This window comes from Podarcis cretensis, assembly GCF_951804945.1.
Source record: "Podarcis cretensis genome assembly, chromosome: 4".
In the NCBI taxonomy this organism is placed as follows: domain Eukaryota; kingdom Metazoa; phylum Chordata; class Lepidosauria; order Squamata; family Lacertidae; genus Podarcis; species Podarcis cretensis.
The window spans coordinates 42,297,980-42,315,261 of NC_137173.1; the positions used below are offsets into that span (position 1 = coordinate 42,297,980).

The 17,282-nt window shown below is 41.6% G+C and overlaps 1 protein-coding gene across 2 annotated transcripts in view; it reads left to right on the forward strand.

Moving 5' to 3' along the window:
* PTGFRN (prostaglandin F2 receptor inhibitor) overlaps nucleotides 1–13,602 on the forward strand; it is a 78,963-nt gene extending 65,361 nt beyond the window's left edge. For both annotated transcript variants that reach the window (XM_079974782.1, XM_079974783.1), the window contains 3 exons: nucleotides 2,965–3,072; nucleotides 8,711–9,016; nucleotides 10,556–13,602. In XM_079974782.1, coding sequence (XP_079830908.1) covers nucleotides 2,965–3,072; nucleotides 8,711–9,016; nucleotides 10,556–10,722 — 581 coding nt within the window. In that variant the 3' untranslated portion in view covers nucleotides 10,723–13,602. The remainder of the gene's footprint in view (nucleotides 1–2,964; nucleotides 3,073–8,710; nucleotides 9,017–10,555) is intronic.
* Nucleotides 13,603–17,282: the final 3,680 nt, after the last annotated feature.

The following is a 17,282-nucleotide window of genomic DNA, read 5'->3' on the forward strand; positions in this document are numbered from 1 at the left end:
ACGATTGGCAGTAATTTCTAGGGAAGAACTGTCATCAGGGACATAAATTTGGTTTTCCTCTTATAGGCTGATAAGGCACTAGAAAATGCAGTAATTCCCTCTTAACTTGATACAGGATTAATTTAATGCAACTATTTTTGTCTGAAGTGGAAAGCATGTAGAACAGATTTTTTTTTTAATGGCACTCTTCCTATGTAGGAATTGCTTTATCTGTAGAAAAATTCAGCAGCGAGGAAGAAAATGTGCCCATCTTATATTTATATTTGCGAATCATTGGAATGGTCTTGATTATGTGGGTTCACTACATCCTCTGTGTTATTGTAGTACTCATATGTAAATATTTATTTATTTTAAAAATATTTTTGCTATTGTTGGGCATCCTTCTTATCTAAGTAATTAGGGCAAGAGATAAATTCAGTCTCATGCTGTACGATACAAAAATGTAATTTAGAAGAGAAATTTGGTACCATGTTAATTTTGAAGTAATAATTGAGGTAGTAACTGCTTCTAACAGTTGAATTTGGTCACAGTAAAATGTGTCTGTGAGAGTGGTTGTATATCAGGTTTTCCTTTTCAAAAAAGTTATCTTAATAAAAATAATTTTTTTTTGCAATACAGAGGTTTGACTTCTATGGCTGATTCAGCATAGACCAAGAAAAAAATAACATGGTTTGCAAGCTGCTAACATCCTTAACAGAAACTTGCTTTGCTGTTGAATGTGTCCCTTGAGAATACTGGCCTAGCCTGACTGTAAGAGAAACAGCAAATATTGGAGTACTAGTTCACTTTGAAAGAGCAGAAATCTCAACAAAGACTAAGGCCATGTTGCAGGAACATATATCTTTTCTCCATCTTTCTTTTTTAGCCAGCCAGGAGCAGCCCTGGAGGCTGTGATCTTCAACACCATGGGAGCGGGATATTTCTTAATCTTTTTGTTGATCTTCATAAGATTCTGTTGGAGCCTTTTCAGCCAAAGACTGGAGTAAAAATGCTTTAAATAAACAGAGATATTAACTTTTTTCTTTTTTTTTTCTTTTTTGCTCAGCATCTCTCTTCTCCCTCTTTCATAACTGCTTTCTGCTCGTGGAGGTTAAGGGTAGGCTTTAATAGGTATAAGGTCCAAGATGGAGAATAAGACTTCATGGTCATTCCTCCTGAGCTCCCCTAGTTAGTCTCATATTCTGGGAAATGGTCTTTGGTTGTTGCTGCCTTGGCTGGCATGCTGTTTCATTAGGTCAGCTTCCCACAGCACATTACAAACAGTTCCGTTGGGCAAGTAAGCAGAGTGGCCAGCAGGCGAGGCCATGCATTTTAGTAAGCATCAGATTTGTATGTGCTGTTGGAACCGTGGGATGGAAAGCCAGCTGGCTTGGCCCCAGCCGGAGTGTCTCCCTTCTCAGCCTTGCCACTGCGGAGATCTATCAGTGTCTCCCTTCTCAGCCTTGCAGAGATCCATCAGTCATCCTCCTCTGATGTGCTTTTGCGACTCAAGCTTCTGTGCATGCAAGAACACACATTACTCAGCAAAGTAAACACACAACAGATCAGGCTTGAGGCGTGGATACTATACTAAACTACGCATTTATTACACATAAATCAGTACAAAGAAAAACACGGCCTCTCTCCTTGTTGTTCTTCTTGGAGAGAGAGAAAACAAAAGCAGTACAGAACGGATGTTCCGCTCACGGGACTCCAGCGATCTGTGCCGGAATGTAAACAGACATGTGACATGTAACAATCCCACATATCTGCAGCAAGGGTGGAATGGAATTCCCAACATGTGCATTGTTCTACTCACATGGTGCACACTGGCACCACCAGTTTCAGTGGGGAGAGAGCAGGTGCCGCAGAGCAGGGAGCTGCAGCAAGGTATTTCGAGCGCAGAGCTGTGTGTGTGTCTTTCACAGCCTGGCCCCTGCAGTGGAGTATGCCATCCTATTGCCAGTCCTGTATGTATAAAGAGGAAGGGTGTTCTTGCCCTTTGTTTTAGGCAGCAAAATTAGGGTGGACTTAGCACGTGTAAAACTTTCTGTGGCTTGAGTACGGGCAACCTGAAAGATAATGAATCTGCCTGGGTGCTAAGGTCTTCGGATGAGCGCGAGCACATTCGCTTGCTCCCATATTCTGGCATTCCCTCTGAAGAGAGGTTAGATTGGCTTCCTCTTTGTTAACCTTCCACCGGCAGGCTAAGAGCTTCATATTCAGACAGGCCTTTGAAGATTAAAGTGCAGGCGATGCTGCACTGGAATGCTGTCAGGAAGAACTGTATTTTAATGGCTGGTTTAAAATATGTTCTGCTACATTTTAATTACTGTTTTTAACTAGTTTGCTTTTGCTACTTTGTATTTTATAATGTTTTAAATATTTTAAGCTGCCCCGAATCCCAATTTGGGAGAAAGGCAGAATATAAATACATCAAATAATCATAATAATGTAGCAAAAATTATGTCCCTGGTACCATCAAAATATGCACGGAATATCATTGGATTCATAGTGCTTTTTAAAATCCTAGTTTTAGTGGTGCCAAGCTCGAAAGCAAGTACAGCTAACAGGTAGCCTTAAGAGCTCTCCTTGTGCTCTCATAAACGTCAGCACTGACAACAGAATGTATGAAGTACTGTTGAATTTTCATTGAATCATAGAATTGAAATGGAACATGAGGATCATCTAGTCCAACTCCCTGCAGTGCAGGGATCTTTCACCAACATGGGGCTCGAACCCACTACCCTGAGATTAAGTCTCATACTCTACCGACTGGTGCAAAAGCTAATTCTGATGGTGTTGAGTACATAAAATGTTCTCGGGCTGAACACTTCTTGTTTTGCTTCAGTTTTCCTAAGTACATTTTAGAGACATAAATCTTTGACCAGATGCAGTTTATCAATATATGTCTATGCTAGGTAAGGCTTTCTGTTTGTGTAATATATGAGGTCACACATGAGAAATACGTGTTTTTCTTCCTAGGTCCTGTTTTCAATGTCTCTGTGGAATCGCATAAAACAACAGTTTATCGAGGAGAGCTGGTGAAATTAGATTGCATCATCTCCATTGCAGGGACAGTACTCAGTCCAGGTATGATTTGAACCTCTTGAATGATAATGGCTTTTCCTTTTTCCCTGTTTATTTTTGAACATGCTCACAACTTAGGATGTGTTATGCCTGCAAGTAGAAGTTGAAATTAAATGATCCATTTCCACAATACCATGGGAAGTCTTGAAGATTGGACCCCTTTCTAATTTACATAACTTGCTAGCTTCACCCTTTATCAAACTTCTTATAATCTGAGTTGGATTATAATTATCAGGTGCTTCTGTAAGCTGCAGCTGTGCTTGGGTGAGTCCCACTTTCTTAGTCATACCAGGGAGCTCTGGGTCTGAATCTTCCATGAAAGCATAGATGGAGTTGATGCAGCCCTAGAACTCGTGGAATTGAAGAAAGAGATCCACACCTGCCACAATCCTACACTTCATTATCCACTGTTAACTCACACCCTTTCTGTACCCTATGAGATGCCAGTTGTTTGCCCAGCTGTCAAGACAGAATAAAAACTGTGGACAGAAGTTTTTTCGTGCAGAACTGGAGACAGTTCCCAGAGGACAGATGATTTTTGGAGCTATCTTTCAGCCAATTTTAAGTGGCTGCCCATCTAATTTTGAACATGGTTGCTTATTAATTAATAGTTGCTGCCACATTGGCTAGTTTAGCAGTGAACTAAGACTTTCTTTCATTATCTGAGTACTGTGTCTCAGTTGAGAATGGAACCCTGTGATGAATTGCAGGTCTTCAATAGCTAATCTCAGCAAAACAATACATCTGAAAGTGTCCACATAGTAAGGAATCCTAGTCCTTCGTGAGATAATATAAAATTTTACTTTTGTACTCAAAATCCTGCTGCTGTTTTGCTTTTTTTTCCTGTGGAAGAGTTACATGTTTAATCATCACTGTATACCTCTTGAAAACACACTACATCCAGCACATTTCTGAATATGCTTATTTGACTGAGCAGCCTGGTCGGGGTGTTCGGCACACAAATCTGGGCTTAGCTATTTTCAGTTAAGCTTTGCAGCTCACCTATACAAATGTAATTCTGATGGGTGTTTATACTTTTTATGCAGTATGTTTAGGACACATCTAGGGCAAACAATTCATTTTTCCTTAATCCTTAGTATTTGTGTTGATGTGTTCAAAGTGCTTACAGGAAGTATTTCAAAAACCTTGCTGAACTAAGAAGCCAAATGCCCTTTTGTCTGTCAGCCTGTTCCTTTCCTTAAAACTTTTTTTAAAAAAATCAGTTTGTTCAGTAACTATAAGTGTTGGACTTTTGATTTGTTAACACAATACCATAAGTTACTTAATGTCCAGTGAATGGTACTGCCAAAAGTACTCCATTTAACTACTGGTCCAGACAATAAAAGGCAAAAACCTACAATCTTAACAGGCAACTTTATACCCTTATTGCTAATCACTCCCACAATAAGGAAGGGTGAATTGGACTATTTCTGGTCCATATCACTTTTGCATGTGTTTACCCATAAGCCCAGTACATCCTTCTTCCTCGTTAATAATGAAGAATTGTGTTTGTATACATATTTCTAAATGCCTTCTCTCAAAACATACTTTGAAATTTTTATGACCCGAGAACTACAGATCCAGTCAGTTTGTATCAGAATTCACAAACGTCAAATTCTTCAAGTATTCCTACCAAACTATTCGTGCAATATGCACTTGGCACAGTGCTGCGTTATAGAAATATACCACAAATGTGTCTACTGTTATAAATCTTCTTCAGCCTTCTGGTTTAAGGTTCCCTGAAAGAACCAGGAGTACAGCTGCCATGTTTGGAGCTGTTTCTATCCAGGCCAAAGGAAAGTGGTTCCTTTCCTTGTCTGTTTGTGTCTCTCATGTCCCATCCCCCGACTCCCTCGGGATTGGTTCTGTCACTAGTCTGTGTGATCACCAACCCCATTCAGTTACATCGGAGTATAGAGAGTTAACAGGTACGGATAGTTTGGCGGTGCTGGATGGAGCCTCACCTGTATTTTCCACCATTCAGCAGTACATACTTCCTGCTGTTACTTCACAACAAAAGTTGGATTCCTAGAGCCATAACTCTACAGATATTTCATTAACACTTGGTTTCTGATAAACAGAATCATTCCTATTTTCATTTTTGCTGTAGTAGACTTAAAGTCCTTGGTAGAGAAGATACACCCTGAAAGCAGGAGTGAGTCACCTGTGGCTGTTGTGATGTTGTTGGACTCCAGCTCTCCTCACCCTCAGCCGGCATAGCCCATGATCGGGGGGCGGGGGATGGAAGTTGTAGTCAAACAACAGCTGGAGGGCCACAGGTTTTTAGGTTAGCTTTTCCATAGGTCTGTGTGCAGAGTTCATATTTTGTGGACAAGCATTTGAATAGAAGACTTTAATATGCTGCAACTACAACTTGTAAACACTACTGTGGGAATTACAAAATCAAGGAAAAGTCTCTATGTCCTTGCTTTCTTTTGTTAAATACAAATGGTCTTGGCACTGAGATTTGGCTAGGCTTCAGGAGCTCTATTCTTTCAAGCTGATGTACACAGTGCCAAGCAGATAGGCTGGGAATGGGACTCAGAATCTTGAAGGCTGGTTGACCAAGGGAATTGACTAAAGGTCAGAGAATTTAGACTTGCATGTCAAATCAAAACTTGCATATAACTGTGTGCTTTACATGTCAATCCACTTCAAAGTTCCTCCAAGGAAGGAAGTGTCCTAGCACTGTAGTTTGCCCCATGTACACAGTTTTAAAGCTTAATTTGTCACAGCTCCAAATGCTGTCTTTCTCTATCCCCAGAAATGCCACAAGAGCTTCTCCAAAGTGTGACAAATATTATTCACATCTTAGAATAGTAACTGCCTACAGCCATCTCTCTTTAAAGTCCATTAGTATAAAAATTAAATCCGACCAGGACTTCTGTTAGATTCCACTGCATCTTGCTTCTGACTGATGTTTTTATTCCTGCTTCTGCCACTGTTTCTGCTTTTATTGCTGCTTCTGCAATCCCCAGTATCGTCCAAACTCACAAAATATTCACCAGATTTACTGAAATATTGTCCACATGTATTATAAATTTACAATGGTTAATGTCAGGGCCGTGAGAGATGAAAGCAAAATGAAACTGTGGAAAAGATAGGTAGTAGCTTAAGACATGCTCCTCTTCCTAGGAGTTACGTCTCTTGGCGTGTTCTAGTGTAATTGGATCAAGTTAGTCAGAAATGTGAAGTCCAGGAATGAGATGGATAGATATGTGGGTAATGAATGGCTTTAGGGATTGAAAGTAAGGTATCTGGGACATTCGCATCCCTCTGGTCAGAGATTCTGATAACCCATCTGGATGAAGATAGATTGTTCCCATCTGTTGGACATCTTAATGTTGGGTCTTGGGCAGTTTCTCGGATTGGCTGTCCACATGACAAACTACAAATATGCAAGGTTTTTTTAATTGGCTTCCCTTCAGCTACAGCGGATGAATGGACTGCACAGATGATGCAGGTTATCCAATAGAAATGATCCTATTAGGGTGCACAGCTTGTGAATAATGCTTGTTTCTGGTACCTTTTTATCTGCAACAGAAGGCAGGATAACATAATTTCCACAAGGGCAATCAATAAACAGCTTATGACAAATGGCAGTACCTAATAACAGCAAAAAATATCTTAATGTGGCAAAAACCAAGCTAGAGACTTCTAGAGTTCTCTAGGCTGCATTTTGTATTTCACGTGGGCAGGGTAACTTTCATGAGTTACAAGATATAGACTGGGAGTCTCCTTCTGGCTCCCAGTCTATGTCTTAATGCCTCTGTAATCTTTATGCTTTTGATGAAGCTTTGATTTGCATTCCCTACTGTTCCCCACAGACAAAAGCGTAGTTTTGCAGTCAAATAAGCCCAGGATGTGCATAATTGCACCCCTCCTCCAATGAAACTTTTGTTGATTTTGGTTTTGTAATTTTGGGAACATTTTCATTACACTCTTCTAGAGTCTTGTACATCTTCCATGTTGATATTATTGTAACTGGATGCTGATAGACAATTTTCAACTTCTCTTCTTAGATTGTGGTGTGAGTGTAATGTTAAGATGATTTATTTTATTGCTAGCCACTTGAGTATTGCACAGAGGAACATGGGATATAAATTTAACAAAGATATAAAAATGTACACGTACTTAAGTCTCATGTGTAAAGCACCTTTCACAAGTCTAGTAAAAATGGATAAGCATCATGCTTCTTTTCAGATGAGGCAACTGCCTTCTGTTATCATGAACGTAATCAGTTGACATCCACTTCGTGCAAAGATTGTCATAATGAACTTTGGCTTTGAGGGTACAGCCCAAGCAATATTGTAGCAGGCATAGTTATGGTAAATCTATTCTTTGTAGTATGTGATGGTTCTTACACTTGCTTCCCAGCTCTCAGAAGACTAGGACTAGAAGACAGTTGCAACGATTAAACTGCATCCTCAGCTACCAGTCTAATGAGGTTAAAAGTGCAGATCTGCTAATGGATTTAGTATAATCTTGCACATTGGAGGGAAGAATGCAGAATATACTGATGGACTCTGACTACCTGTCATCCAGTGTTAGAGGTGGAAGTCAGTGCAAAGACACTTGAGAGAGATTAGTCTGTTAGTGAAATTGGAGGCCTTTGTTCCTAATGGCACACCACCCAAAGTAGATATGTAGGTAGGTGATCTGAATTGGGGCAATGAATACAGGGAACAAACCCTGCAATGTCACAGAAACTTGTTTGTACTAGTGTCTGTAAGGCAACCTGCTTATACTTGCATTACCTCAGTTTTAGGGGAATACTGCTGTCTGATACTGTTTCATAACCCATGATTTGATGTCTTGTTTTGAAGGTTACAATAGCTTGCCCTTCCACCTTAAACAGGTTGGCTATTCCTATGAGCATTACTATACTTTCCTAAAGCCATGCTACATTTTCCTCTTTTCTTCCCATGTCCTCATAAAGAACAGTTCGAGCATATCTTAAAACTACAGTAAATGATGCAAGAATGAACACATACTGGCCTGTAGTAAGCAAAATCTCAGATAGGAGCATGCACAGCAATCTCGTCATCACATATGAATTGGAGATTATGCTTTAAAACAGCCCTTTTATAATGGGAATATCAGGTTCAGTTTTTGAACTATGCAGTTTACCCAGATAGTGAGCAAAGAACTTTGCAGTAATTCAAGATAGAGAACAGAGACTGGAAAAAGAGGACTGTGGTGATGCCATCAAAACCAGTTTTAGATCATATTTATGTGATTTTGCAGTGAATGTAGTGGAGTTAAATGCAGTGTAGCTGGAGATTAACAAAGGTTGAAGGGCTGTCTCATGCAGCCATAGGAATTCATTCTTTTTTTTCCTTTCCAAAATATAGTCCGGCCCCCCACATGGTCTGAGGGATGGTGGACCAGCCCACGGCTGGAAAAGGTTGCTGACCCCTGCATTAGTCCTTTCTTCTGCTCCTGACAAGCTTAGAGTTGAGGCTATTGCTCAGAAGGACCCACAAATTGGAGACCATTCATTGTTGGATGCAATTAAGCCTTTTCAGTTTAGCAAACTTGACTCTGGGAAGGGCAAGAGGAAGTTCTGTACTTACCTGGGACTGTTGTGTTTAGTGATACCTACCCTTTACATTGGTTTTGTTTGTGTTTCCCAATTCAGATGACATGTCCTTCGATGTCTCCTGGTTTGCCATGCACTCGATCGCAATGGACAGAGACCCCGTTTTCCTCGCTTCATTAGATCGGAAAGGGATAGTCACCCAGGCTAAAAGAAATGGAAGCAGTGATGTCAGCTTGGAAAGAATCAGCCCCATGGAATTCCGTCTTAGGATTCATGGCTGTGAAGACCAGGACTTTGGCAACCACTACTGCTTAGTAACCCCCTGGGTACGGTCAACTGCAGGGATCTGGCAACAAGAGATGGAGGTCAAATCCAAGCCAATCCTTGTAACTGTGAAAATGGATGGTAAGAGTGCCTCCAATTTGTTTATATATAGCATTATCAGTTGTCATTGAGAACTAATCAACATACTTTTTCTTTTAGCATAGTGGCAAACAACAGAATGCTTTCTACCACTATTGGTTGTTATGACTGCCCATGAGGGTTTTCCCGTTCTTGCATCACTAAGTGATGATCCAGGGAAAATCAGACAAAACTGCTAGAACGCACTAACATGATAGCTTGCAATTCGATTTCTTGTAGTAGTAGTTGCTCTGTTTTCTATTTGTTTTATTTAACTAGTTTGTATAATTAGTCTGCAGAAATCTTCTGTTTTTCTGTTGAATGTGAGTTGTTTGAAGCAACATACATTTCACTATACAGGCAGATGCTCATTCCAAGCCACCATGTTATGCTGGCTTACAGTGTTGTTTCGATTACTGGCCTTCATGGTAATTGGTTGCCTTTTAAATATAGATTGAACTGGGCATTTGCTGGTGGAAAGTCTCAGTGTTTGATTCTTTTTCTTAAAATTTAGAATGGAAGGTGGGATGTTTAGGTAATCATAGATAACAGTAGCTGACCAATATTTCTTTCAGTACATTTTAATCTTTATAAATTGCCCTGGGACTGCATTGAAATCCCTATGAATCTCTGTTACTTTCTCTGTCCAGGTCAGGTGCAAGTAACAAATGGCAAAGGAATACGTTTTCTAACTTGCATATATCCAGATCTGAAATAGCCCCTTTTAATAATAATAATAATAATAATAATAATAATAATAATAATAAATTTTATTTATATCCCGCCCTCCCCAGCCGAAGCCGGGCTCAGGGCGGCTAACAATAATCAAACAATCAAACAATCAAATAATCACACATTCTAAAAATATTTCATTATAAAAATTAATTAAAATCAAATTAGTGGCAACCGATTAAGCAAAATTCTGTGCAGGTTGCCAGAGGAGGGAGTCAGGCTGCGCCCTGACCAAAGGCCTGGTGGAACAACTCTGTCTTGCAGGCCCTGCGGAAAGATGTCAGGTCCCGCAGGGCCCTAGTCTCTTGTGACAGAGCGTTCCACCAGATTGGAGCCGCAGCCGAAAAGGCCCTGGCTCTAGTTGAGGCCAGCCTAACCTCTCTGAGGCCTGGGACCTTGAGGATGTTATTATTTGCAGACCGTAGGTTTCTCTGTGGGACATACCAGGAGAGGTGGTCCCGTAGGTACGAGGGTCCTAGGCCGTATAGGGCTTTAAAGGTTAAAACCAGCACCTTAAACCTGATCCTGTACTCCACCGGGAGCCAGTGCAGCTGGTATAGTACCGGATGAATGTGATCTCGCAGCGAAGACCCCATAAGGAGTCTCGCCGCGGCATTCTACATCCGCTGGAGTTTCTGGGTCAGTCTCAAGGGCAGCCCCACGTAGAGCGAGTTACAATAATCCAGTCTGGAGGTGACCGTCGCATGGATCACAGTGGCTAGGTCAGGGCGAGAGAGATAATGCAAGAAACATTTACTCTCTCTGGATTGTGCATAACATTTCTTCTTCTTCTTTCTCCCTCACCCTCAGTGCTGAATGCTTTCAAATTCCCACTGTTGATTGGCATTGGCCTGTCCACAATCATTGGACTCTTATCCTGTCTGATTGGCTACTGCAGTTCCCGTTGGTGTTGCAAGAAGGAAGTTCAAGAAACCCGACGAGAGAGACGCCGACTTATGTCTATGGAAATGGACTGAGCTTCAAAGTTGAGGTGGATGCACACATTTTTGGGAGGGAGGGGATTTTGGAAGGCCTGAGGCTACTCAGACTTGAGTGTGTCAAGCCAAAATGCCCTGACAGCCATTATCTGACCTTCTCTCCTGGACATAGAACTTCTCCTTTTACCAGTGTTTCACATTTAGAGCACAAGTAGTGTTTGTCAGCATTGAGCTCTTCTTCAAGTGGCACTTTTTTGAGGGATAGTTCTTTTTTCCCCCCACAGGCAAACTGTTCCACAGTGTGCTTCCTGCAGACCTTTAGCTAAGACTCACTATCAAGGCTTGTGTTTAAAACGTTTCCCCTTGTTGTTTAATAGGAAGATGGAATTGGAAGAGCTCAGAGGCAATAAATGTCTTCCTTTATAACTAGCTGATCCCTAGAGAAGAGAGAACAGGTTCCCTTACTCCGGACAGAATCTGGCAAGGAAATCCTTTTGTCTGCTGTTGGTGGGATTGGAATTAATCCTAAACTAAAACTTGGATTGTAGTTTCTGAAGTCTTTTTTTTTAAATAGTGCTGGTTTAGCAGCCCTGCAAAGGAAGTAGGCAGCAATACAAACCTTTTCTTACAGTGCCCTGCCTCCCACCGTGCTTCATATTCTGCCCACTATTATCATACTGATAAGAGGGGCTTGAGCTTCTGTGCCCTGCATATTCCTAAGAGCCTCAACATGAAGTGCCACCACTTTTCCCACTTCTGCTCACTGTGCTGGTGATTTTTTTTCATAACGAACATGTCCCCTCTAGAAACTGGATGGAGACTGCTAGATGTTCTTAGGTGGATCACAGGTCTACCTAACTCAAGGACCAGAAGGTCTAAAATTGAGGCAGAATCCTCCTTGTACAAACATTCCTGACTCGGGGCAAGTAGAAAAAAGTCACAGAGAGCAGTGTGCCATGACAGATTAAGGTGCACCATGGCAAAGACCCCTGCAGATCAGTGAACAAGGGTCCAGATCTGCAGCTTGTTATTGGGGAACTTACACAATTGGTTTTGCAGCCACCAAGTAGACTTTGGCATTGATCAGTGTCTGCAGTTGTAACTCAGGGTAGGGTAAGGAGGGAGGGAGAAATACAGTGAATATACGTGGGGGCTAGTGCTTCTTTTCTGGATTCCCTTGTGCATGCCGCATAGTGCAGTTTATCCTTTGCTGACACACTAGGATAAATGATCATGATAGGGATCTCTGGTGCTAAAGTAGAGGGATCTAGATCTTGTCTTCCACATACCTTTATCCCTTATCCAAGGAGCTGCCCCTGTGACTTAAGGCATCTAAATCTTCCAGCACAGCCACCATATCTAAGCAATAAGAATTCAGAACAGAGGCATTTTCCAGAAAACTTTAGGCATTAAACATGTGTGACTTGAGTCAAGCCTAAGACTGAACGTTCATGCAAAGAGCAAATAGTCATTCTACTCTATTGTGCTTGGAGGTGAAGTTGACCTGCAGAGTAAACTGGTTAATACAAGTTGAATGGAGATTGTGCACATACACAAGGAGGCATGCAGGATATTATGCGTGTGAACATCAACTTAGCACATTCAACTGAAGGCACAAATGGTGTTCACAAATCATCAGTTTCAGCTTGCATTGACTCCAATGTAAGATTCTGCATATTGCTAGGTTTGCAAGCTTTAATTCTGGGGTGTCCAAACTGAGATTCCTGAAAGGTTCCTTGAGAGCTACAGGAACCTGCTGGAAATCTGCAAACTTTAAAGTTGTATGGAGTCAACATGGCTAGAGTCCTCCAGAAGGCTTAGTAAATATGAGAGTTCTGGTTGGCTGACCATGGTAATCTGCCCCTTTGGGGCCTTCTCTGTGGCAAACTGTTTTTGCACTTGACATCTAGAGCATTGCCCCAGGTGGCTTATATTTAATCTGACATCCCACTCATCTAGACAAATCCTATGTCTTAACCTTTCATATTGCAAGCTAATGTTTTAGTTGCATTCTCCACATTGTAAGACTTATCTCTTTCTTTTTTAAAGTGGAGCAGAAGCAGTTGTCTAAAGCACAAATTATCCTTCCATGCATATTGTGTCTTGAGTCTTTCTGTTCTCACATTTTGAGGGATAAACAAAAACATTTAAATGCAATAATTATGAAATGGCTTAGCCCAGGAAAGTTTGATTTTCTTTGAACACTTATTGCACACTTTGCCTCTCCATGGAAAGAAACTCAGGGTTATTTTGGTTCAGGGATTCCCTGCCTTTCATAGCAAGGTTCTCTCAAGTTGTTGCCCAAGCTTCTTAGACCAGAGGGTGGGGAGCTATTTTTCTTCTAAACAATTCTGGCTGATAGGTTCAACTGCTCCTTTTGATTTGGGATTATGCTTTCTCCCTTGTACTTAAGTATACCTTGAAGTAGTACCACTCCAGAGTCTCCTTCCAATTGTGCCAATTTTATATTGTTCCTCTTTTTAAAAAGTAGCTCTTCTGTCTCTCCAGAAAATATTTGTTGCTTCTGTTTTGTGTTAACTCTCTCTGGTATCTCTGTGGAGAAGAAGTTGCATGGGATTCAGTTAGGTGTTCAACAGTATTTGTCAGAGTCGCAGTCATGGAATCAACAGCCAAGCATTCTAAGGGCTCCTGTCAATCCTGATTTGTCTCTTTCCATGCTTCTAGCTCACAGTTGGGAATTTAGGACATTTGGAACACGAATTGGGTAACATTTCAGAAGCATGTTTCTTAAAGGACAGGAAATCTTTTTGGTTGATTTTGAAAGAAAGGTTTTAGGCACAGCTCTGGAAGCTTTTAAAGAAATGTGTTCAGCATGGCTTTGGAAGATATGAGTTGAACAGTTAAACGATGCTGTGTAATGTGTTTTTTACATTGAAAATAAATTGTCTTTTTATAAAATCGTGTTCTGTGGTCATTGTGTTAAATTACATCTTCCTCTCCTTTTATATGTGGTGTTCAGTGTACTTTATGCTTTTCCACTGCTTGGAGTGAGTGGTGTATTATCCCATTTAAGTCAAAGGAAAATGAAATAATGTTGTTGCTTGTCTATGCTGTCAAAAGCAGCCCTGATCTTCATTCTTGACCAGTCCCCTATATTGGAATGTCAATATTGCTGCATCCTGCTCTAAAATGATGCACTGAATATCTCAAAATCACCATTAGTTGATGCTTTACAGTCCGCTCTATATTGACTTGAGATGCCCCTGTAATGTTTTTCTCTCAAAGGGTTCTTTTGTTTTGTTTACAATCTCTTGCTTTACATAATTAGCACATTACCACAATTGTACCATTATCATTATTGAATTTGCCAACAATAACAAATTGTCCCAGAGGTTTGTTGATATGCTTGTTCTTTTACTATACACATTCAAATTCTACTGAGTCCGAAGTTGAATAGTTAGGATAGTTAGGTTGATTTGCTAGGTTCATTGATATTTTTTGGTACAGTGGTACCTCGGGTTAAGTACTTAATTCGTTCTGGAGGTCCGTTCTTAACCTGAAACTGTTCTTAACCTGAAGCACCACTTTAGCTACTGGGGCCTCCCGCTGCTGCCATGCCGCCAGAGCACGATTTCTGTTCTCATCCTGAAGCAAAGTTCTTAATCCGAGGTAATATTTCTGAGTTAGCGGAGTCTGTAACCTGAAGCGTATGTAAACCGAAGCGTATGTAACCCGAGGTACCACTGTAGTAGTTTTGTTCAGGGAATGGTACTCAGTATATTTTGAGTCTGGGGCAGTGAGCTTCAGCAGGATTTTTCTGCCGTATGTAGGCTGCAGTTTTGAAACTGATCAGATGAACTTTATGGGAGGGTTGTTTCCAGCTACTCCACACCTTGCCTCTGCAAGCGGCTATAGGACATGGACACTGAGCAATATCATGGGAGAGGTGTTTCTGGGACTAAGATGAAACTGCAACTCTCCTTTGCTAATGGATGCTGCTTGTTGCTTAAGTAATGTGGGGTTTTTTTGTTTTTTTTGTATGTTACTATATTCACTGTTGTTTTGCTACATTATTACGAAATTGTTGTAACATGTATTCCTGCTTTCTTTGTCATAAGCCGCTTGGAATATGATTATTATTTTTTTGCAGAAAAGTGGCATACAAATAAAATGAATGAGTGATGTGTTGAATGAGCTGGTAACGGGCGAAATTGAGTTAGATCTGTGCCTGTGTGGCAATGAAGCTCATTAGCTAAGCCACAGTTAAGTGGGCACATGTTTTGGGACTCTGGTCATGACCTGTTTCCCTTCTTATCCAGAACTGCTTGCAATTTTCTGCTCAAGATGAAGACAAGCGAAGGCATCTCTATATATCTTGACAGTTCAAGCTGCGTATCAAAATCTGCCAAGAGGCCTTGCAGATATACTCCTCTCAAGCCCTAATTTCCTTACCACTTACTTGCTTTTGTTCTTCTTTGCTTCACTTTGCTTCTTTTTCTGACAGATGAATTAAGTGGAATGGCTGGATGCAGAGGATGGCAGAGCTGCTGTTTTATTAATGATTATGTAGAAGAGGAAACTTGGGCACATAAAGCTTTTCTCATCCCTGAACGGCAAAGTCCTGCTGACAAAATTGCCTCTCTTACACTGGGATGGTCTGGATCTGGGACGGTTTTTGTGGAATCCCTCGTCATAGTCAAACCCAGGCACAGGCAAACTCCGGCCCTCCAGATGTTCGGGACTACAATTCCCATCATCCCTGACCACTGGTCCTGTTAGCTAGGGATGATGGGAATTGTAGTCCTAAACATCTGGAGGGCCGGAGTTTTCCTATGCCTGGTCAACCCACTTCCTGTAGAGATGTAGACTTGCTTCAGCAATTTCCTTCCTTAGGGGCGGTGGGCCTACTGGAATGGTCTTCCCCCAGAGGCCTAAGGAATCTGAAGCCTTCCTGTCTGCTTTTGGAGAGCTTGCATTTGTCATGGGCTGTAGCTCTTGCTGAAGTCCTAGTTGCTGTGGGGCAGGAATGGGGAATCCCCCCCCCCCAACCATAGGGCGCCTTGACTTCTGGGCAACCCTCCAGTGGCCAAATGCCAGTGCTGGTGGCAGGGAGGAGAAGCAAAAGTGGCTGGAGGAGCTAATGTGCATTTTACATTTGAACACCCTTCTCTGTCCTCCATCTAGGCATGCAAGGACGAGTTCTAGCTGGGCAAAAGCATTCAAGGAGGGTGTGAAGCAGGAGAAGTGAAGTGTGTGGCCTAGAAGGAGGAGTGGTCTTAGGAGAGCCCTGAGGGCAACTTAAGAGGCTTGGAGGCCTGCGCTTCATCCCCTCTGTTCTAGGGGACTGAAGACCACTTTTGAGTTTTACAATAATATTTATTCAGAATTTAAGAGTTACAAAGAGAAAAAAGAGCAATACAAAACACAAAAAGAAAAATACAACAACGACTGAAAAAAGAAAAAAGAAAAAAGAAAAAAAGAAAAATACATTCACTTAAAAAATAAAAAGACCTGATTAAACCTTTACATAACTTTCTTCCTTTACTTGTTTACTTGACCTCCTCTCACCTCCCAATTTTGTATTCCAATTCAAATCGTTATTTCAGCAAATCCTTCCAACCTTATTTTCATTTTAAATAATTTAATATAATATATTGTAATTTAACGTCCTCTCTTTCATCAATTTCATCAACTCATTTTTACTTAGTCCTTTATGTCATTTCTACCAAAACCACCTAATTTTCTTTTTCCAACATCTTTCTAACAGTCCTTAATTTTACAATATTTTTGAAGATATACTTTAATTTTTTTCCAATCTTCTTCCACCGACTCTTCTCCTTGGTCCCGGATTCTGCCAGCTGAAGACCACTTTTGAATGGGCAGAATTGGGCGCTGTCCTGTTGAGCCCACTCACCTCCCTGGTTTACTAGAAAGTGAGGAGAAATGAGGGACGCAGGTGGCGCTGTGGGTTAAAGCCTCAGCACCTAGGACTTGCCGATCGAAAGGTCGGCGGTTCGAATCCCTGCGGCGGGGTGCGCTCCCGCTGCTCGGTCCCAGCGCCTGCCAACCTAGCAGTTCGAAAGCACCTCCGGGTGCAAGTAGATAAATAGGGACCGCTTACCAGCGGGAAGGTAAACGCCGTTTCCGTGTGCGGCTCTGGCTCGCCAGACCAGCGATGTCACGCTGGCCACATGACCCGGAAGTGTCTCCGGACAGCGCTGGCCCCTGGCCTCTTAAGTGAGATGGGCGCACAACCCCAGAGTCTGTCAAGACTGGCCTGTATGGGCAGGGGAGGAGAAATGAAAGGTAGGGAAGATGGGGAGAACGTAAGTGGCAGGCAGGAAGTTGCGAATCTGATCACACAACTCATAGCTCCATGGCTGTGAAGAAGCAATACTTTTCCACCACCGCTGTATCTGGAGGGTGCTCTGCTGTGGAGTTTTTACAAGTGGATTGAGGGTCCGTTCCAACTTGGTGCTCAGAGGCATACTGTGAGATGAGTTGATTTGAGTCCAATTTAGGGTCAATTAATGTTAAGACACTGGTCAGGTGAGCATTGACAGTCCTTCCTTTGAAGCTAGACGTAATCTGTTAAAAAGTACTTTTTTACTGTATCTCCTTCATAGCAGGTTTCACTA